The 24179-nt window shown below is 38.6% G+C and overlaps 1 protein-coding gene across 2 annotated transcripts in view; it reads right to left on the bottom strand.

Moving 5' to 3' along the window:
• Fbxl4 (F-box and leucine-rich repeat protein 4) overlaps positions 1–22870 on the bottom strand; it is a 76299-nt gene extending 53429 nt beyond the window's left edge. For both annotated transcript variants that reach the window (XM_013022436.1, XM_013022437.1), the window contains exons 1-4: positions 22763–22870; positions 7033–7150; positions 5799–6380; positions 501–846 (exon numbers count right to left, since the gene is read on the bottom strand). In XM_013022436.1, the coding sequence (XP_012877890.1) occupies positions 501–846; positions 5799–6310 (858 nt within the window). In that variant the 5' untranslated portion in view covers positions 6311–6380; positions 7033–7150; positions 22763–22870. The remainder of the gene's footprint in view (positions 1–500; positions 847–5798; positions 6381–7032; positions 7151–22762) is intronic.
• Positions 22871–24179: the final 1309 nt, after the last annotated feature.

Genomic DNA, 24179 nt, shown 5'->3' with positions numbered 1-24179 from the left:
AAAAAAAAAAAAAAAAGATGCATTGTATTCATATATTGTTTTGTTAAATAGCAATCCTTTTGTACAAACACTTAAATAAAAAAGTTATAAGAACAAATGACAAAACTACAAACTATTAAGTAATATGAGCACTCATTTTATAATATTATTTCTCCATTTTTAGTAGCACATACTCTTGAACATAAAGAATATAAATACTGCCTATACTTACATTGTATAATTATGAATTCAACTGAAGTAGGTTTTGTTATCTATTTGCATACTTGGTTATTATTAATAAAATAGTGTATACTTCATAGTTTACCCCAAATAATTAACATCAGTGGAATACAAAGTGGTGAACTTAATTAACATAATTTTGTCTATTTTTTCTGAGCACCAAAATATGCAAGACATCAGATTGCACACACCTTACCAATACTGCTATTCCTGATATCAAACAAAAATAAAATAACTAAAATTTAAAAATCTGTTGCATTATATCTGACTGTCTGGCTTACCTCATATGGTAGTTTATCAAAATATCCGTTATTCGGCCCTTCCCTTAGGGCAGCACTGTTAAACTTTTTGTTTAGACTGTCCATTCCACAACCATCCTTGTCTTCATAGTCATCATCATCTAGATCATTCATGTCAATAAGTGAAGTCTTGAGAGAAAGCAGTGGCTTGTCCTTCATACCATGTAGCACAACTGCATCTAATTCAGTGTAATAATCCAGAAGAGAGCTATTTATTTCCAGCCGTATAAGATTTGTGGGAAAATTTATCTGCTTAATACAAGGTTTAAACTGGCGAGCCTGGGAAGCATTCACCTTCGTAGGTCTCTCTGACCAAAGGGTCTCCCATCTGCCAAAAAGAGAAACTACCCTATAATATAGTTTAAAATGAGATCTACTTGTACCTTAGAGTGATGGCCTATGCCTAATACATTACACTATAAAACAAAGGCACCAATAAGGTGAACAGATTAAACACAAGAATCATTTCTAAGATATGAAAATATTTAAAAAGCAAAGTATAATAGACACTATTATTTAAGTTACTTTACAATTTCCCCCCAAAATACAATCTCATTTTTTGTACATTTTACATTCATCAATTTCAAGACTAGAGGCAGAGGTACCTGAAGAATAGCATTCAGTTTGACAGAATAAGTAAACCCTAAGTGAGAAAGCCAAAGTAAATCCTAAGTGCACAGGATAAAGCTCTCTTATGTGCAGCATATCCTTAACCAACTTTAGAAACAAAACTGATCATGTATGCCTCACAAAGATCTCCTACTCCAGCTTTTTCATTCCTGTTATTGGTTTCACACAAACTTAAAACTTTCATGGTATCTTGAAGTGGGGCAGTACTAGGTATTGAACTCAAGGCCTTGCGCTTGCCAGGTAAGTGCTCTTGGAAGTCTTATTTTTTTCTGCTTTATAATTTTTATATACTTATTATTAATAATGAGGTTTTTACCCAAGAAAACTACTGGCTCATTTCCTTGACAAAATGACCTTCTGAGATCTAAATAAAAATTGATTACTACAGTAAGGAATTTAGAAACTGAAATAAAAAAATAATGTGAAACGCAAGAAACAAATTGAAACAGTGGAAGCCACTCAACATACAATTACCCTAATGGTCATTAGACCAAGAAAGCAGTATAGATACACTCTTGGAAGAATAGTACTGGTAATTTGTACTTCAATGGCTCAACAATCTGATAAAAAAAAAAACAATGATGTTTAAATTTTGAATGTTTGGGACTCTAAGAAATACTTTTCCTGCAAACAAATTCTTGAGCACACTTGTTTGATAACTCCTAAAACATGCAGAAAACTGTAGGCTCAACTAAAATGACAGGCAGTATAGCCCACTGGTTCCTACACAGTAAACCCGGTGGAATTTTTCATACTTAAATGTGAAAATGGAATGTGTACTAGCACACACACTCACACATGTGCACACTCATTATTATAAAAAATCCAACAGTTTTTTCAAGACTCTGACCATTCTAATTTCTTGATATAGATTGAGGTTTCTTTTGTGAAATGATAGTGATAATAAGAGATGTTACTATTTGTCTTTTTTTTTTGGGGGTCCGGTCGTGGGGCTTGAACTCTGGGCCTGGGTGCTGTCCCTCAGTTCTTCAGCTCAAGGCTAGCGCTCTTCCACTTGAGCCAGAGCGCCACTTCCAGCTTTTTTCTTTTTTTGCTTATGTGGTGCTGAGGAATTGAACCCAGGACCTCGAGCATGCAAGGCAAGCGCTCTACCACTGAGCCACCTTCTCAGCCCTCATTTGTCTTTTTAATGTCTGCTTATTTAGCAAAGTAAACAGCAAGTTTACTAAGTTTTTGTTTATATTTTGTAAACAATACTGTATTTTTTAGATTATAATGGCTGGCTCAGCTCCCTGCTCACTTGTATCCCCTTGTCAGTTCCTGTGCCCACTCTCTAGAAGGGCCTGCTTCACTCCTTGAGGCTGGCAGCTGCAACATGGTTCACAGAACTACCTTGGGCTCCTAGAGCTTCTCCATCTAGAAAGTGATATGTGTCTAAAGATTTTTAGTTCCCCTTATTACCCCTCAAGCCCATAGTAGCCTAAAGCTGATGAGCAGACAGACTGGTATAGGAGAATAAAATGTCAAATGAAATTGCATCTCTGCCTCACTTCTTTTTCTCTACTACTATGCTTTACCAACAAAGTAATAACATTATTCTCCTCAAGCATTACTTTAATAAATAGCTGTACAGGAATGGTAATTTCAAGTTCTGCTTCTGAAAAGTTTAGATGCAAGGTGTCTTTATGAACCCCAAGATAGGGACATAAGTGGTTTTTTTTCTTTCTTGCTATTGTTTCTAAGGTATTTATAAGGTACCATGTGAATTTTTTGTTGCTTTGTATGTTCCTCCCCCACAGTATAACCCCTGTTTTCACTGTATTTGATATTGGTATAAATTGGGGAGAGGAAGGGAAAAAACAAAATGTTTAAATAGGGATACAAGTTGACCCATTCAACAATGAGATGTACAAGACACTATGCTAAAAAACAAACTTTACAATTTAGGCGGGGCGGGGGGGTGGGGAATGTAGTTGAGGAGGTGGGAGGGAAGGAATGGTAGGGGAAAAACAAAGGAGGAGGCAACAATGCTTGATAAGAAATGTCCTCATTACCTTGCTCATGTAATTGTAACCCCTCTGTGTAGTATTTTCACAAAAACCACTAGTTTAGACCTTAATAAGATCCTCTCACGTTTGCAGTCCTCATAGCTTACTCTTTATGCTCTTGGATTTTTCTCACTTCTTTGAACATGATGCTCTCACCTTTTCCACCTTTCTTACCAACACTAGAGCCTCCTTCATTTTCAGTGAATAATTATTTCTCCCCTGTGCCCCACAGATCAAGTTCTGCCCTCAGCCAGCACATGTTCACTACAATCTGACAGTTCTTTTCCAGGCTAGCTTATGAGTGTAGAAAACAAGAGCCATCTCTGTCTTACTCTGTTTTGTTGCCGACACTGAATTGTCAGAAAGGATTTCAATGAATGTTTCTCATTGTCTAAATAACTTCACCAGAATGTTAACCATTACTGAATCTAGGCAGAATACACACACACACACACACACACACACACAGACACACACACACACACACACGGTATTGTTCACAATACCAAATCATACAATTCATAATCAGAAATTTATATATACCTTTCCCTACACTGCTTTTCTCTTAAAATTTAATTGCTTCTAGGAAATAAAGCTAAAAATCATCAAAGCAAATTAGAGACACATCTGTAAATTATATTTTAAGATTAATCACAATCATATGTTAATAGCTTTGACAAACCAATAAACATGATTTATATGCAAAATCAGTTAGGTGGTCATTAAGTTTAAGAATGGACTAAAAACATTACATGTTTCACAGCTATCATCCTCAAATCTGTTCAGTTCGGAGAAAAAAGTGTGTGTTCTTTTAGAAAATAATCAAAAATGTAGTGTGCTTTTAAAACAATTTTCATATAAGAGAAGATACTGTCCAATTTTCCTCTGGAGGGAAAATCTGTATACTGAAGGATACTGGTTTTTGGTGTGCTTTTTAAAATAACTCATGTATAACACTATGCACAATAAATTATCAAAGTTGTTCAGAAAGGAAGAAGTAAACAGTCTCAAAGCTGAGTGGAGCTGTACTTTGTGTTTTTGTCCTGATAAGCTAAACAGATGTTCATTCAGGACTGAGGACAGAAACACCCAAGAAGCAGTGTGCCCTAGGAGTGGTGGTCATTCTCTAACTGAGTCCTTCTACATTGGCAGCTGGGGTCCCATAGTTCATGGGCATCTGTTAGTGCCCATGGCTAGATAAACTCATAAAGACAGAATTATTTCTTTTATACATTATTCATCAATGTGTCCTCAATATCTACAATGCCCAGAACGTAGTGAACACTACAATATTTAACAAATAAGTAAATTAGGATGATAAAAGATCTAAAAACAGAGACAATTAACAATAGAAAAATGGGCAAATATCATGGTTAGATAGTTCAAGGAAAAGAAAATATTAGTAACTAAAGAGATAATAATTTAACAAAGTTAATGTAACAATTTTCACAAAATAATTTGCAAAAATAACAATTAACATACACCGTGGGTGAGGCTTTAGCAAAACGCATACATCCTTACATTATCAATGAGAACATAAGCTGGTACAGAAACTTGGAAGAGAAATCTGGCACTATCTATCAAAATTACAAATGTGCATACATTGGCCAAGCTTCCTCCTAGGAAGCTCATCTCACAGATAAGCTTCGAGAACTGGTGAAGTGACCTATGCTAAGGTGATTACTGCATTAATGTTTATAATAGCAAAAGGCTGGAAACTGCTAAGTGCCAATCGATTGGGGACTAGTTAATAAATGGGGGTCTTCCCATGCTATATATTACTTGTAGCTATAGGAAAGAATGAGAAAGCTCTTTTTATATTTATAGGACTGGATGCAATATATACTACTAACAGAAGCAAACAAGGCACAAAACAATGTGAATAATATGTTTATCTTGTGAATAAAACAAAAAATAGACACATTTGTATCAAGGAACTGTAAAAAAAAACAAAGTAAAGCTGATAAAAGCAATTTCTTGAGGGAAAGTTTAGGTCCTAGGCAGACAAAGAACAAGGTATGTATGATGCTGCATTATATACTTAGGTTATTGGCCTATGTGATATCAACTAATCAAATACTGTTATTTTTTAAAATTGTAATATGGAACTACAAAAACAAGAGACAGAGGGGGAGGCTGTTATGCAAATTAATGAACAAACTTATAGGAAGAATGCATAAATTACTTAAAGGAATACTTATTTTTTAATACATATGCTTATTACAGAATCATCCACTTAGCACTAAAACTAAGCTTTCTATAACCTCCTTTAAAGTATCATTCTACAGTCTAAGTTTGAGTTGTTTGAAGTATATAAAAGAAATAACATGATTCCTATTTCAAACTATTTTACAAGTCATATTCTTTACTAACATTTCAGACTGGCCCATGGCCCTGTTAACTCAAATTGTGCTTTGACTTATGGTAAATTCTATGACAAGCAAGTAACAATCTGAGAATACTATAATGTGAGATGTTAAGGGTAGAAAGCATGCATTATTATCTTTTCCCTTTGGGAAAATTAAGGAAAAGTTTCAAAATCAAAGTTGATTAATAACTTAAGAAAATGCTTCCAACAAAAATTAAAATCACTAAAACATTTTAAGCCATATAACCTAGGTTACTGATAAAGGACTCTTACCTTACTTCAGCTGGGGGACTTGGAGAGTAGGGATTTGCTGAACAAGCCAGAATTCTGATGACTGCTCCAGGATGATATGTCTCTAGAACATGAACAGCTGTAGGATACACCTGTTGTTCAAAGGTAAGTTCCACATAGTCCTGGCTCTGAAAATTGGGTGGTGTCCTCTTGAATGGCAAGGAAGCACTTGGACACTGATCCCACCATGTTCCATATGTTCGAAACACAGCTGTCTGAGTAAAGTCACCAGAACTTGGAAATACATTCGGTACACCTGCCAAGTTCCACATGGTGTAGGACATACTATTCTCACTTCCGTAATGGGAACTGAAATCCACTACTTCTTTGGCATATTGGACCACCTCTGCATTAAGAGGGGAAGTCCGGCTGTTTGATACTATAGTTCTATGGCTGTTCATCATTTCTCCTCTTGTAGCTGTCATGGCTCGGCGCCGAAGGCACATATAATAAAACATAGTCAGAACTGTTAACATGGGAAAGACTGGTGACATCTAGTCGTGAATTATGAAGCTTCAAAAGGTCAGGTGTCCTCAGTAAGACGCATGAACTCTGAAGGATGTTCTAAAAAAATGAATGGTGTGGTGAAGTAAAATGATTTAAATAAGCAGAAAAATGCATGATAATCTAACAAAGCAGCTTTATCCCCAGTATAATTTCCCAGAGTGAAACTTTGAAAAAAAATGTTAAACTATAAAGGTGATTCTATGGAACAATTTATCTAATAGATGTTTAATACACTAAATATTAAATATCTATCTAATTTTATGCCAAAAGGAAAACAAAAGTGATATTCTAAGGCAATGAAAGATGTATGAACCCCAAAGCCCCATATTATACAAATTTATAACAACTATTCAAGAACCATCAAGTCCTTGAACTTTGAAAATTACAATTATTTAAACTATGTGGCAGGTCACCAAATTACTGCTGTGAATCCAAACAAAATCTTATGCATTGTCATAACTTCCTATTTTAACAAATGATTCCCAGTTCTTAATTATTCTTCTCTTCCTAACATGCTAAGTACAGATTCTACATTATGGGAAAAGAGTTTTGTGAGCTGACAGTTAATTCAGACCAACTAAATTAACTGCCTTACACATCACAGATCACCAGACAGTATTTAATTTATAACTCTTAGCATTATTTGTTAGGGCAGTTCTCGGTTGGCTGGCATCTGGTTGGTTGCCAGCAACTCTTGGAAATCACTCACCCCAGATAGAGTGGTCACAGGATACACAGGGGAAATACAGAAGTTGGCACTCATCCATGTGGCCTGAAATTTGCATGCTGCTTTTAGGTATAAATGCTGAAATGTGGCATTCTTTTAGCTATAAGACAAAAGTTTTAGAAAACACCGTTTTAGTTTCTAAATCAGAAAGCCAAGCATGCTTCCAAATATTTTAGCAAACTACCACTTATAAGATACATAATTTTTAAATCAAACAAGCTATATTTTCCCCTTACATTTGTATTTAAACATTTTTGTGTTAGAATACAATACAAAAATAAATCCTGTCTCTAAAGAGGTTTTAGACCTATATAGTCTTGTTTCAAAGTATGTCTATCTATAGACAAAATTTTCTGGGGCCAACAGTGCTTTTAAAATTCTGGTTTAGGGGCTGGGAAGGTGGCTCAGTGGTCTTGCATGCATGAGGCCCTGGGTTCGATTCCTCAGTACCACATAAGCAAAAAGAAAAAAGCCGGAAGTGGCGCTGTGGCGGGTTCAATTCCTCAGCACCACATAAGCAAAAAGAAAAAAGCCGGAAGTGGCGCTGTGGCTCAAGTGGTAGAGTGCTAGCCTTGAGCTGAAGAGCTGAGTGACAGCGCCCAGGCCCAGAGTTCAGGCCCCACGTCCGGACTCAGAAAAAAAAAAATTCTGGCTTAGATCTGCAGTTTCTCTGTTGAGTTTTTGCCCAGTTGATCTATTTTGTAACCTGTGATAATCAAGAAGACCCAGCTTCCCCACAGGCTGCACTTCTGTCTAGCCTGTTCCATTCATTTACAGCACAGGCCTGGGCCCTGCCCTAAGTAGGCAAACTCCTGTCAACATAAATAAGGAAATTAAGCATACTTATTTTGGTATCTGTAAAGTTTTGGGATTAACTTTTCCTAAATAAAAAAAAGAAAATTATTTAGCAAAGCAGGGTTCAACTCCAAAACTTTTGCACAAAACTTGTTACCCCCATCAATGTCTCTACCACTCAAAAACCTACAATAGTTTTTTCTGACATACAAAATATAATCTAAATTCCTTGATTTGGTATTTTAAGCCTCTCCCAACCCAGAAAACCCAGTGAAGTTCCAACAACCCTTCACATTTTTAATTTAAGTTTCTATTGCTCTATTCTTTCTTTTTTTTTTTTTTTTTGGGTCCAGTCGTGGGGTCTGAACTCTGGGCCTGGGCGCTGTCCCTCAGCTCTTTTAGCTCGAGGCTAGAGCTCTACCACTTGAGCCACAATGCCACTTCCAGCTTTTTTCTTTTTGCTTACGTGGTACTGGGGAATCAAACCCAGGGCCTCATACATGCAAGGCAAGCGCTCTACCACTGAGCCACCTCCCCAGCCCTGCTCTATTATTTCTTTCTGAACCATTTCATTCTATATTAATAATGACACTGCACCAAATGACACTGCATTTGTATCAGACCTAGTTCTACCAAATTCTATGTTAGGATTAAGGAGAGTCCAGTGAAACATCTTCATTTCTTCAAGCACTCTGTTTTGTTTTGTTTGTTTGTCGGTCGGTTGTAGGGCTTGAATTCTGGGCTTGGGCACTATCCCTCAGCTCTTCAGTTCAAGGTGAGCACTCTACCGCTTGAGCTACAGTGCCACTTCCAGTTTTCTAGTGGTTTATTGGAGATAAGAGTCTCATGGATTTTCCTTGCCCGAACTGGCTTTGAACCATGAACCTCAGATCTCAGCCTCCTGAGTAGCTAGGATTACAGGCGTGAGCCACTGGCACCCTGCTTTCTTCAAGCACTCTGTATAGTGTAGGTGCAAATTAGTTGGCTTGATAGAATATCAGTGAGAAAGCAAAAAAAAATGTATGCATCTTACTTTTACAATCTACATCCTTCTTCCTTTCAATGCCACCTAAGTCCCAACACACTAATATGCTAACAACATATATGAATGAAACTGTAAGTAAAAGGGTGAGATTGAAACAAGAACACACAGTTATAAGAAGAGGAAAGTCAAGAGCAGGAGACAGGAGCAGAAGCTAACCTGAGTCATCGAATTAGTAATAGTTATAATGGTTTCAAGTAAATCTATACAGGGTATTATCTCAAGACACAGGGTATATTGGAAGGACCTTCACAAAGCTAAAATTCAGCAAAGATCACCCTATCCACAAAACCTAAACTGTGAAAACTTAGCTCATTCCCAGGAAGCCTGAATAGGTATGATATTAACTAAAACAATCCAAGGAAAATCACCAGAGAATATCTAGATTCTCTGAGGCCAAAATTCACACTACATTTGTGGTTTAGAATCACCCTATTCTGAAGTCCAAAAATTGAAAAAGGAACTGAATACTTAGTTGATACATTGTTAGGATGTAGTAGGAACAAAGTGAAACCTCTTTGCAAGAATGTTTAATAGATCAAACCCTTACTAAAGATTCATTACACATACTACTACAAAAATGAACTACAATGAAGCCACTCCATAGATGCACCAAAGGGAGGAATTTATATCCCAAAGAACAAGAAACATAAGAACCTGGAATTTAGGGCTGGGAAGGTGGCTCAGTGGTAGAGCGTTTGCCTTGCATGACTGAGGCCCTGGGTTCGATTCCTCAGCACCACATAAGCAAAAAGAAAGAAGCCGGAAGTGGTGCTGTGGCTCAAGTGGTAGAGCACTGGCCTTGAGCTGAAGAGGGACAGCACCCAGGCCCAGAGTTCAGGCCCCATGACCGGACCCCCCCCAAAAAAAGAACCTGGAATTTCTGGAGAAAAGAAAGTACTTATCAAAACTGTCAACATGCTGCATAATGACATTGGGTAGATGGAGGAGTTGTATGACTTTTGGACATCACTTCTCACTCAACAACTAAGATCCTTCTAGCTGGGTGCCAATGTCTCACGCCTGTAATCCTAGCTATTCAGAAGGCTGAGATTTGAAGATCAAGGTGAGACACTAGCCTGAGCAAGAAAGTCCCTGAGACTATTTCTAATAAATTTTCAAAAAGCTAGAAGTGGAGCTGTGGCTAAAGTGGTAGAGCATTATTAGCCTTGAGCAAAAAGCTTAGAAATAGCATCCAGGACCTAAATTCAATCTTTCAGACCTAAGGGGAAAAAAATCTTTCTACTTTCAAAGAAAAAAAAAAGTACTTATCAGAAAGCAGAAACAGTTTAATAAAACAAAAGACCTCTTCAAAATAAGATATTATCACTCATGTGAGCATCACAACCATTCTTGGCAAAAACAAGATCACAGCAAGCTGTGAAGTAACAAGCCACAAACTTTACAACTGTTTGTTAGCAAGTTTTCACCATGACAGATCAGCAAGTCTGTCATATGGCCTATCTTATTTTTTAAGATGTATTAAAGTTAAGTAAAATTAAGAAAACATATATAAAAACTGTTCATACACAAAGTAAAATGGATGCTGCTTTTCCAACACTAAATAAAAATAGTTTAATCCTTGGAAAACTAAAACTAAAATGATTAAACATCTTTTATTTATTTATTAAGTTTTGTGCCAATTAGTACTGGGGCTTCAACTCAGGACAATGTATTGTACCTTAGCTTCTTCACTCAACACTGGTACTCTATCACTTTTATCATAGCTCCACTTTCAGATGTTTGCTGCTTAATTTGAGGTAAGAGTCTAATATATTTTCCTGCCCAGACTGGCTTCAAATTTCAACCCTCAGATATCAGCCTCTGATATAGTTAGAATTCCAAGTGTGAAACAGTTACACCCCCAGCTCTCAATACACATGTTCATGTGATGGTCCTGGGGCTTGAACTCCAGGCCTAGGGACTGCCCCTGAGCTTTTTGCTCAAGGCTAGCACTCTACCAGTTCAGCCAAAGCTCTATTTTGGGCTTTTAATTGGAGATTAGCGTCTCAAGGACTTTATTACCCAGGTTGGCTTTGAACCATGATCCTAAAATCTCAGCCTCTTGTGTAGACAGGATTACAGGTGTAAGATACCAGCACCTGGTTCTAAGTGTGTTTTTTTTTTTGTTGTTTTTGTTTTTTTGGGGGGGTCTGGTCGTGGGGCCTGAACTCTGGGCCCTAGCACTGTCCCTCAGCTCTTTAGCTTTAAGTGTGTTTTTAAAGAAACAAAGTAATGTTTGGTACAATGACAAAGTCAATATACTTATTCAACCTCCATTGATTCTAAAGCCCTTTCTAACACATTAAGATGACACATAAAAGTGTTTCAGGCATAGAGAGGAACACATGCAAAAGAAAGGACAGCTTCTTTCCACTTTTCCCTAAGAAATGAATGAAGCTAAGAAAGGAAAAGTCTTAGGACTTGTGTGGTAGCCTCCACCAATGCAGAAGTCAGCACTCTTCATGGACTATCAGAAACATTGCCAAGGCACAGAGGTGGTATGAACATTCAAGGAGGCGATGAACCTCCTGGAGGGCAATACAAACCTCCAAAGGGCAATACACCAACTGCAAAAGATACAATAATTTGATCTTATGAAGAAAATAGGATTCAAAAGCAAACAATTTTTCCCATTTGGACAAACAAATATTAATCTGGAACACTAGGTTTTCCAAAAAGGTTGATTATTAAATACAGCGTTAGGGAGACATTTTCTTTCCTAGTTCATTCAAACAACTACCTAAATTTTAAAGTAACAGATAAAAATAGTCTATTTGTGGCTTAACCAATCACTTGCCAACAGTGACTATGAGGTGGGAAATTCTCCATTGACACACTGAACTTTTCTCTGCACACACAATCAAGAAATACAAACAACAGCAATTTTAACTTGTGTCTTGAGACTTTCATATTCCTTGGGAAACAATCTGCTTTATATGACATGATTTTTATTATAATACAGCTTCAACCACATCTTTCATTTTATAAAATGTATAACGAAGTTAAATAATACAATTACAGAGAAAGCAGTAACAGTAGAAAAGCAAAATTAAGTAAGAGGTATAGACAAGGGAGAACATATGTTTACTACTGAGATTTGGAGTGAGATGGGGAGTCGATGAGGCGGAGAAAAGCAGGATGGCAGGCACTGCAGAGAATGCACTAGAGGAGGGAGAAAGAGGAAGGAAAAGGATGGCATGAAATAAGCAAAATGAAGCAACTGAACAATTTAGAGCTGGAGCAAAGCAAAGGCAAGGCTCATAGTGTGAGAGAAGATCTGGAAAACAAGTTTAAAACTTGAAAGAGGGTTCTCAACTTTCAAGTATAAGACATGAAAAAGGTGAAAATGATAAACAATAAGCCACATTGCAGACAATTCAAAGCACTGTAGATACTTGCAAAATAACCACAGAAACATGTCAATGAAGTGAGAGAAGAAAAGGAGGCACAGACTGAAACTAGTAGACTGCAAAGTATAGTAACAAATATAGTAACAAACAAAATATAGTAACAAAATAGAGTGACAAAATATAGTGAAACCCCTCAAAATCTTAAACATTTACTATTTCTATTTGTACTGATACTAGCTAAAAAAAAAAAGACTATTTTCATTTAAGTTCTTTGGTCAAATTTAAAATCCAAATATATGGGAATGGGGCTGGGAATGGGGCTTAGTGGTAGAGCCACATGCTCAGTGGTAGAGCATGCCTAGCATGCATGAAGCCCTGGGTTCAATTCCTCAGTACCACTTAACAGAAAAAAGCCTGAAGTGGTGCTGTGGCTCAAGTGGTAAAGCACTAGTCTTGAGCCAAAGAATCTCAGAGACAGTGCCCAGGCCCTGAGTTCAAGCCCCATGACAGGCAAAAAAGCAAAGCAAAACAAAACAAAATGAAAAAACACACAAATATATGGGAATGGGAAAAATGTAGAACTATATTAAAAACTGTTCTACTTCTCACCTCTTTCCTGCCTATTCCCAGGATACTTCCACCATAACACATAGTCTCATACACCTTGCCTCCCTGGTACCTGTCAGTCTCCTCTCCTGGATCTACTTCTTCCTCATTCTTCTCAAGGAATTAACAGTACCAAAGAAGGCGGTCTTTTGGAAACACAGTGTACAAAGTTCTAGCTACCTTTACTTCTCTCTGCCCCCTCCCTTTCACTTCGATGTGTGCAAAACTCTTACTGTAGACCCCTCAGAACTCCAACCATGTCCTCAACAGCACTGTGACTTCATGCCTTGGCACCTACCTCAAAGCTGATTGGAATGCCCTCTCCCCTCCTATACGATACCCTCTCACTTGGACTTCAATATCAGTTTCAGAGGTTATCCATCATTTCTCTGTATTTTGTTAGATAGATATCAGTACTATTTCTTACCGGCCAAGGTATTTATAAATTCAGAAATGTGTCTTAATTAATTATAACTATACCCTCAGGGCCCAGAGCATGCTAATAAACGCTCAATAAACACTTCTTTCTTTTGTGGAAACTGGCCAAAAGAATAAACTTAAAATAAACATAGAAATGAAACCAGTGACTCTTGAAGACAAGGTACATGTAGGAAAAAAACTTCTGTATCTTGATACAAAGAAAAAGAGAAAGAAAATGGATGGTAAAAATGGAAACACAATGGGTAAGAATCAAATGTATGAACTTCTTTGAAGCCATCCAAGATGGAATAGTATCTATATTGAAATTTTACTATTGAAAGAGGTTAAAAAAAAGTGGTGATTTCTGTGAGTGCAAAAGCAGCCCTTGAATATATAAAAGAAAACTGACTATGACCACAAAGAAACTCTGATTGAAATTAAAGAAAGATTCATGAAAGACACGATTGGAGAGGTAAAAGAACGCTATTTTCTCAAATACTATATATATATATATATATATATATATATATATATATATATATATATATATATCACTCCTAACTTGTAAGACCATAGGTTGATTACAGTTTTCTAGGAAAACTACAGATGAAAAAAGTTCTTTTAAAAATTAACAACCACACTTAGGAGGAGGCAGAAGCAGGAGGACAGCAAGTTCTAGGCCAGCATGGGCTATATAGAGACCCAACCTCCATAAAATTACAAAAAGAGGGGGAAAAAAAGCAAAATCTAAAAGATGAGAGACTATGAAAAGAAGTGAGCCTATAGCAACTGAGAGTAAAAAGATTAATAATATTCTGTACTAGATATGCTACAGGGGAGCAAAGACCCAGTATTAGCAAAAGAATCCCTTTTTTTAAATTTATTTTTTATTGTGAAAATACTGTACAGAGGGGTTACAATTACATGGGCAAGATAATGAGTACATTTCTTATCAAGCATTGTCCCTTCCCAGCCTCCCCCTGCCCCAACTCCCCCCCCACCAAAGTTGTAAAGTTCGTTTTCAACATGACAACTTGTACTTCTTATTGTTGCAACGGGTCCACCTGTATCCTTATTAAAAAGACTTGTTTTTCCCTTCCCCTCCACAAATTATACCTACATCAAATACAGTGAAAGCAGGGGTTATACTGTGGGGGAGGGACATACAAAGCAACTAAGAAATAATCTTATAAATGCGTTAGAAACAAATGCATGAAAGAAAAAAACATTTTAAATACTATCTTAGGGTTCATTTTCCTAACATCACCTTATCTGACCTTTTCTACTTGACTCATACATATACTAGATATTGCAAATAAGGGAAACCATGGGACCTATGTTTCTTTGGGCTTGGCTTACTTCACTTAATATAATTTTTTCCAGGTCTTTCCATTTCCTAACAAATGGGGCAATGTCATTCTTTCTGATGGAGGCATAGAATTCCATTATGTATATATACCACATTTTCTTGATCCATTCATCTACTAAGGGGCATCTGGGTTGGTTCCATATCTTAATTACAATTATTTACATTCCAATTGTACTACATGTTTAAAACTAACAGATTAGAAAAATGTAACTGTAGAAAAATATAACACTGGGCATGATATTTTTGGGGGGGCATGATATTTTAAGACATTATTATATCTTTTTCTTCTTCTAAGTAAATTCTCCAGTTAAGCATTATTATTATTTATGCTTACACAAGGACTGTTATTGTTTTGGTAATGTCTCCCAGAGGCTCAATGTTGAAGGCTTGGTTGTGTGCCCATGACACTATTTTGAGGTGCAGGACCTTTAAGAAGTGAGGCCTAGTGGGAAATAGTTGGAGCATGGAAGAAGGGACAGTCATGTTCTCTAGGGGGACATCAGGACTCTGGCTCTCTTCCTCTCTCTTTGCTTCCTGGCTATCAAGAGGTGAACAGTCCTAGTCTACCACATGCTCCCATTACAATGTACTGTGCCACCACAGGCCCAAAGCAACAGGGCCAACTGACCCTGATTGAAACCTCTGGGACCCTGAACAGTAAGTCCTTCTTTTTAAGTTGGTTATCACCAGAGTTTTGTTAATGACAGGAAGCTGACTAACAAAGGCCCAAACACAAATGGAGTTTCTAACTGAATTCTATGGGTCAACATGAAGAACTGACTCTTATCCAATTTCACAATTTCTTGAAAATATGGCCAAATGAAGCAGAGGAAAGTAAAGGAACCAACCAAGATTAAAAAAAAAAAAAAGTAGCTGGGCACCAGTGCCTCACGCCTGTAATCCTAGCTATTCAGGAGGCTGAGATCTGAAGACAATGGTTCAAAGCTATTCTGGGCAGGAAAGCCCATGAGACTTATCTCCAATTAATCACCAGAAAACCAGAAGTAGTGTTGTGGCTCAAGTGGTAAAGCACTCATCTTAAGCTGAAGAGCTGAGGAACAGCGCCCAGGCCCAGAGTTTAAGCCCCACAATCAACAACAAAAAAAGTAAAGGAAATTTTGTGTTGTTGTTGTTGGTCATGGGGCTTGAACTCTGGGCCTGGGCGCTGTCCCTCAGCTCTTCAGCTCAAGGCGAGCGCTCTACCACTTGAGCTACAGCGCCACTTTCGGTTTTCTGGTGGTTTATTGGAGATAGGAGTCTCACGGTCTCTCCTGCCCGGGCTGGCTTTGAACCGCGATCCTCAGATCTCAGCCTCCTGAGTAGCTAGGATTACAGGCGTGAGCCACCAGCACCTGGCTGTAAAGGAAAAATTTTGAAAATCATATGAAAATCGTACTCTCTTCTAGTTAGCAACACAGCCCTCAAAAATGCAAAAGTGTGATAGAGAATCTGGAACACAGCAAACTCTTTAAAAACTAGTATTGTACCAAAGAACAAATGGTAGCCACTAAGCAAGAGGTGTCTCTAAAACCAGAGTACAAAGGATTTATCAAAAAACAAGGACTAGTACACAGAATTTAAAACTAGGAACTGGAAATTAGTTTAATAGACACTGTTCTCCTTTCTCTAAATTTCTTTAATATATAAACTTCTGAAATATTTTCCCATCAAATTTTGGTAGCAAGAAAAACAGGAAAAATGAATTAGATGAATCAACATCCTACAGCAGAACTGTAAGATGAAGGGACTGGTGATTTCTTGATATGAGGCATTTGGAAACCCATTTCTTGCCCAAGGTGCTATCTCACCCAGTGACAAAAGTGGACAGATGTCTAATTACGCAAATAATACAAACTATCTTAAATACAGATACCTTCCTATTTTATTATCTTCATTTTGCCCTTTCCTTCACTGTTTTATGTTGGGTATGAATGAACCAGTTTTTGGAAAGAACTATATGTTTAAGACTTTTCCAGACCCATAGCCTACATTTAACTAAAAGAGTAAAATACCATGCCAAACAAAAAGAGTACCTTCAACTATTAAAGCCATAGTAATGATGTGAATTTACTGTAGCCAAATACTGTGATACACTTCTGTACACTAACATAGAGAACATCTATTAAATGAAATATAGGGGATTCATTTATGTTGCCTAACAAAAATCCAAATGCAATATTATATACAGGTCTGTTGTGGTTAGCCTTTATAGCTAAAACAAGAATTAACTAAAATGATGGAACATTATTAAACTAATTTTGAGGTAAAATTTGCATTCCAAAAATGTATCCTGGTGCACACTAGCAATAGCTATGCCGAGTCTCAATAGTCAGAATAGTAGTGCTGTACCAAATCAATAAGAAAAAGAGGAGCACTTCAATAGAAAATAAGCAAAGGGTATGATCATGTAACAAGAAAAAAACAAATGGCCAATAAAAATAGGTATTGAATCCATCAATATGCAAGCAAATGTGATATTAAAACATTAATAAGATAGCATGTTTCATTCATACATAAAATTACAAAATGTAGAAAATAGCCATATCTTCACAGCAGTAACTGTAAGACAACACATTACATGTACTGAAAAGGATTTACAACTTTTGCATGTCTTATAAACAGAGCCACTGACCATCTTTGTTTCAGATTATCTTTTCAATTATATATATCCTTATATATATATATATATATATAGTGTATATATATATATATATATATATATATATAAAATCATAAAACCTCACTAGATGGTCTCCCTCTGGATAGAAGGCAGGCTTGTTTCCTATACAGGAAAATGTCTCTCTCTAGGGCAATGTCAGACAGTTACCCATAGCAAGCTCAGTACTGAAGACTCAGGTTCCCTAAATTTGAAATCCCTCTCTTTTTTTTTTCGGGGGGGGGGTCTGGTCGTGGGCCTGAACTCTGGGCCGGGGCGCTGTCCCTCATAAATTTAGCTCAAGGCTAGCGCTCTACCACTTGAGCCACAGCGCCACTTCTGGCCTATTTTCTTTTTGCTTATGTGGTGCTGAGGAATCGAACGCAGGGCCTCATGCATGCAAGGCAAGCACTCTACCACTGAGCCACCTTCCCAGCCCCGAAATCCCTCTCTTGTAATACAACCTACTTCATGTGCTACTGTTATCTTGCCCTTGTGCCATCTCTGTGGAAACTGGGCTCCAGGGTTCAGAAGATGATATTCTCTGGTTACTAACCTTGCTATACTTTGTCTCTGACTTAGGAGTTCTCACATCTGCTAACATCCATGAACCTCTTTTATCTTCTGAGTATACAATCTCAAACTCTTTACCATTATGGCAATATGGCAAAAGCAGCATTCTTACAAATTGTGTAAACCTTTACTCCTAGAAACTACCTTTCTCAAAGAGAACTATGGCAGAATTTCTGAGAATGTAAAATGTACATACAGCCTTTGACCTAGCAATTTAAGTATTTACACTAACAAAACAAACATGCAAGTACAGTAGTACATAGCAGTTCACCCTTCCTCTCCAGGAGATATATTTCAACACCCCCAATCTGTGGATGACTGAAATAGGGGTTAGTAGGGAAGTCTATAAGCATACATTATTCATTGACTAACTGGTTTTGAACACATGGTCAAAAAAATTGAACATATTTTAAAACAAAAAATTTTAATTTGAATGTACACAGTATGCATCTCAGTTGATGTAGAGTTCAAAGTTATATGAACAATATCATCTGTTGTGTTAAAATTATCATGTGATGTTTCCTTGTCCTTGATTTTGTAAAAATGCCTCCCAAAAAGTAAATGTGCCCCCCCGAAAAAAAAAACCAAAGTAAAAGTTATGGCAAGCTTCCCAAACCCATATTTTATGATGGCTTAAGGTGATAAACTGAATTTTTTAGATTTCTTGAAAGGCAGTTATGTTTTTAGCAGTAGTTGGGCCATGTTATGGGGAAAAATGAATCACATATCTTCAGTATTGGACATAAAAGCATGAAATAATATGTAGATTTTGGTGAGCAGTATCAGTGTATACAGAAGTAATTTCTGTATACAATAGTAATTTCTGTCACAATAATGTAGCCTACTCCATGTGGTTCCAAGTTATGGATGCCAGATGTATGGTATAGGTAAATTTGAGTAATATTAGAACATTGAACTTTGAACATTCATGACTTTTCCTCATTGGTCTCCTTGGAACCATATACCTATGGATACCAAGGGTCTACTGTACATATATACCTAAACTTTGACCTCTCACTTAAAGGAAACACTTGACAGCTTTAATTGTATTTAGCATATCTGACTTTCCACCATCACTACTTGTGAACTTTGGATCCACTTATAAATAAGGGTGACTTCACTTAAGCCTTATAAAATCATGACAGTTAATCTGATAACCATGTGTCTCCTAAGTGACAGGTAGATGGCAAAAACAATATGAATATGTTGGGCAATATGTGATTCATGGAGCATAAAGGTATGACAATGCATATACTATACAGAATGGTGCACTATTTAAAATTTATGAATTGTTTAGCTTTGGGATCTATTTAATATTTTTTAAATGAAGTTATTATAGATAAGAGAAATCATAGAAAGAATTGAAGACAAGGGAGACGATTGAACAAACAGAAATGATTCTATAATTCATTTGTACAATTTCATTTGTTATAGAAACAAATTTGACCAACGAAACATAGGTCCCATGGTTTCCCTTATTTGCAATAGCTAGTATGAGTCAAGCAGAAAAGGTCAGATAAGGTGATGTTAGGAAAATGAACCCTAAGATATGTATTTAAATGTTTTTTTTCTTTCATGCATTTGTTTCTAACGCATTTATAAGATTATTTCTTAGTTGCTTTGTATGTCCCTCCCCGACAGTATAACCCCTGCTTTCACTGTATTTGATGTAGGTATAATTTGTGGAGGGGAAGGGGAAAAACAAGTCGTTTAAATAAGGATACAGGTGGACCCGTTGCAACAATAAGAAGTACAAGTTGTCATGTTGAAAACGAACTTTACAACTTTGGTTGGGGAGGGAGTTGGGGGGGCAGGGGGAGGCTGGGAAGGGATGGGAAGGGTAAACAAAGGAGGAGGCTACAATGCTTGATAAGAAATGTACTCATTATCTTGCCTATCTAATTGTAACCCCTCTGTACAGTATTTTCACAATAAAAAAGAAATAAAAAGAAACAAATTTGAAGTATCCTAAATATCAAGAGAGGAAAATAAAGCTAGGCACCGGTGGCTCACAACTATAATCCTAGCTACTCAGGAGGCTGAGATCTGTGGATCATGGTTCAAAGCTAGCCCAGGCAGGGAAGTTTGTGAGACTCTTATCTCCAATAAACCACCAGAAAACCGGAAGTGACACTGTAGCTCAAGTGGTAGAGCGCTAGTCTTGAGCTGAAGAACTGAGGAACAGCACCCAGGACCAAAGTTTAAGGCCCACAACTGGCAAAAAATAAAAATAAAAAAGGAAAACAAATTGTAGGCTATTCCTATAATAAAACACCAAAAAGAACTTTAAAAAAGGTAATATACTTACACTGATGTGAAGAGATGTTCAGCAATTATTGTGGTGAATAGAAGCTACAGAAAATGATATATGGTAAACTATCATTTATGAAACAAATGTACATTTATACATACTGACATCTGGATGGTGAGAGTTATCATGATATTTTTTTTATGGCAGTACGGGGTTTGATCACTTGAACAATGACTCCAGTCCTGTTTTTTGTGGGTTATTTTTGACATCAAATCTCATTTTCTACCTATATACACTCTTGAGCTATGATTTGCCTACTATAGGCTTCCTATCTTTGCTGGGATCACAGGGATGAACTACTACATCCAGCTTCCTTTTGTAGAAATGGAGTCACACTATTCTGCCTAAGCTGGCTTGGAAAAGTGGTCCCCTCCCAACCCCCCACCCCCAGGCCAAGTAGCTAGGGCTACAGGTACAAGCCACCAACACCTAGTTCATAGTGATGATCTTTGTGAAACTGAGTTGCTGATTCATGGGCACATAACACCTTCACTTGTTCCTTTAACAATTTCTGCTTCACGCAATGAATGTATACACTTACTTCATGAATTAGTAAGATCTGTGTCAATTAACAATATCTGAAAATTTATATCTGAGATATCCAGTTAGAATGGTAAAATACAAATGGGCAAGAGGCTCTCATCTGACCAATCACTTCAATAGACATTTATCTCCCATCAGTGCTGGAAACAAGTACAGAATGTCTTGTATTGGGGCTGAGGAAGAAACATACACTACACACAAAAAACACAAAATCAGGTAGCTTCTCTAAGCTGCTGGGAAGCAACTCTACATGGGTAGTTCTGAGTAAGTAACAGAGCGGATTTATTTATTTAACAGTGGTTACTAATTCAATTGACTTCATAAAGAGGTATGAAACCTAAGCAGAGGTGTGAAGGACAAGACACCAGGTGAGAAAGTGATTCAAATTGTGCTCACTAAAATTCATTCCAAATGTATTTAGTGATTTCTACAAAATGCCTGACATTGTAAAACATCAGTAGACATTAAAACATATTATAAAGGTAGAGTAACAGAAGCAGTGTGGTATCATTACAAGAAGTCAGATATAACTGATCAATAGTTCAGAAAGAGCCTCAAATTACAGAAATTAGTGCTCCTGATATAGGTAGGTAGGAAGTAGTATGTAGATGGATAGATGGATTGATAGATAGACAATAGACAGACAGATAAACAGACAGATCTATAGGGCTCATACCAGGGAAAAGCAGAATTTAACAAATGATGGAGTTGCTCACCACTACAACAAAAAGGTAGACCTTACCTCATATCTCACACCAAAATTGAGTAAGACTATTAATAGTACCAGAAAAAAATGAGGGCATTCACAAACCACGTCTTCAAAGGATCCATGGTTAGCTTGGCATATGTTGACTAGGCCAAAATTAAAGAGGATGAGCACAATAGGATTACTACTGTAAAGGAAATAATATTTTAAACTACCATTGTATGAGGCCTAGACAGATCATGATACAGTAAAAGGCATGATCATTTGTACACGGCGCTGACCCCTCTGGTTTTCAAGTCAGTGACTGAAAGGAAGAACATCAAAGTGCAGGGCTTAGAATAGTCAAATTTGGGGAGGGCAGGTGGTTTGTTTGTTTTTAATTTAGTATACGCAGAGGAGTGGGGAGAAGTCAATTCAACACTTAAGAACGCGCATCTTCTGAGGCGACCCACATTGCCAACCGGAAGGACAACAACAGTGCTCCTTGTCCCTAGAACTTCGCGTTCGATAAAGAAGAGGTGCCCCTCTACTCCACCAATAGGGCCACAGAAGCATGAAGTGACCTTGAAGGGGGGGGGGAAATGTACCCATTTTCCTGAATTTAAACCAAGGACTGCACGCCGACAATGGAACTGTGTTTGGAAAGAGATCAGAACCGGAGAGACCTTTGAACCTGCGGGCCGAGAGCTCTCCAAGGACCTGAAGTCACACACAGTGCACTGTCCAATGCAATAGATAGCCACGATTTCCTATCCCTTAATCTTCCTGAGTACTCGCAGAGTTCGGTTGAGTGACTGCACGCCGGAGCTCGGTGACCACCGTCCCTTTGGGAATTGCCAACCCCGCCTCGCCCCCCCACTGCAGACAGGCTGACCCGGATGGATCGATGGTCCTCCTCACACCTGGGTCCACCCCTAAACCCAGGAAGGAGGCCGCCGCCGAGCACGCCGTGGCAGTCCTGAAGAAAGACGGACGGCGAGCCCCAGCTGTCACGTGGGCCCCCGCGTAGCAGGGACCGGGCAACAAGTCCGCGGCCCCGAGCGGCGCACGCGCACGCGCGGCGGCGGCCAGGGCCCCGCGGGCCTCAACGCTGCGCCTTCGCAAGCCGGACCTCGGGCCCAGCGGACGCCCGGGCCCAGGCACCCCCCGGCCCCCACCAACCCCTCCGCAAGCCCCGCCGGCGCAGCACGGCGGGTGAGGTTAAAGAGCCCGCAGGGGGAAGGTGGGGGGGCCTCGGCCCTGCTCCCAGGCTCCCCAAACCGCGGCGCCCCGGCCCCGCCCCCGCGGCGACGGAGGAAGACAGACGCTCAGGAGGGAGAAGGAAATAATGAGCCGTACCCTGCGGGGTCCGGGAGAGGCGCGCGCCGAGGGCTTCACCCCGCCCTGACCCGGCGGCGCGGGAAAGGCCTGGGCGCGAGGGCGGCTGCCGGGCCGTGGCGCGGCGGCACCACGGCGGCCAGCCCGGACAGGCGCGACCCGGAAGGAAGAAGCGGAGGCCAAGGGGCGGGACGGATGGGAGGGGCGGGGCTTCTCGGTGGGTGGGGCTGGAAGGTGGGCGGGGCTTTGCCATGGGGGCAGGCGAGGGCGAGTCCAGGAAGGCGGCACGCCCAGGCCGAAGGCAGCCCTGTTCTAGAAGGAGCTGAGCCAGTGGTACTCTGTAAATGGCCTCATTACTCTGTAGTGTGCGGTGGTTGCAGATCTTCTGCCTCATCTCCTCTGCGCACCAGCCTGCCAGCTGCAGTGTAGTCCTCTGCTGAGGCTTCTTCAAAGTTGGTGACTCAGGTGGTGGATTATGGCCTGGGACCCCTCTGCAGAGAAACTATGGAGCATGTGCCTTATGCACTCTGAAGACATAATTCAGCACTGTAGCGAACCACTGCAGCCTCACATACAAAGCCACCCCGCAGGAGCATTTCTATCTAACATTCGAAAGTCCGAGACCGTTTATTACATCTTTTGAAGATGCCACCACTGTTCTGTTAGTTAAGGTTAAATATTTTGAGTAGGTAGGGTGTGATCCTTTCCTTGGTTAAATCATGTTCATCTTATTACAAGGTTTCTGTTAAAATGGAAAAATTAAAAAAAAAAGTCGAGTCACACATTATGTCCTGTCTAATTGCTCACAAAGGCAAAATAATAAAAATGTGTATTATATACATACAAGCACATAGATGGAGCCAATATAGGATGTGCAAGGTAGTTTACATACAAAAATGGAAATACGATAAAGGAATTGGAACTTAATCCATATCCCTCAATTTTCAGTTGGCTATTGCTTAGTGACTTGCTTCCTAAGAATAGAGTATTGGAGAGAGGAAAAGAGCAACTTTATAGGGGGAACCACATAAATACAACTCTGGCCAGACAAAGGTTAACACCATCAGTGATATGTCAATAGCAAGCACCCTGAAATGGTGCAATGTAAAGGGCATTGTCTTGTTAGCAGTAAGGGGAACAAATGAAAAGTAATGGGAAACGCTCTGTACTGTCATTGTAACTTTTCTGTGAATCTGAATCTATTTTTAAACAGAAATTTGATTAAAATAAATTGATTTATTAATGAGTAAATAAAACTGACCCTTTTAAGGCCTAATTGCATTGCTGGCTATTGGGAGCTCAAATCCTGTTTACAGGAGTTTCTCATTCCTAATGTAATTTCCAAATAAATGTTTTACTGAAGTATTAAATATACTCAGAATATGACACAAAATATGAGCATAGGCTTTGATGAAAAGGGAACATATTTATGTATTCA

Source organism: Dipodomys ordii, unplaced genomic scaffold (assembly GCF_000151885.1).
Source record: "Dipodomys ordii isolate 6190 unplaced genomic scaffold, Dord_2.0 Scaffold62, whole genome shotgun sequence".
Taxonomy (NCBI): domain Eukaryota; kingdom Metazoa; phylum Chordata; class Mammalia; order Rodentia; family Heteromyidae; genus Dipodomys; species Dipodomys ordii.
This window is presented reverse-complemented; position numbering and strand designations above follow the sequence as displayed.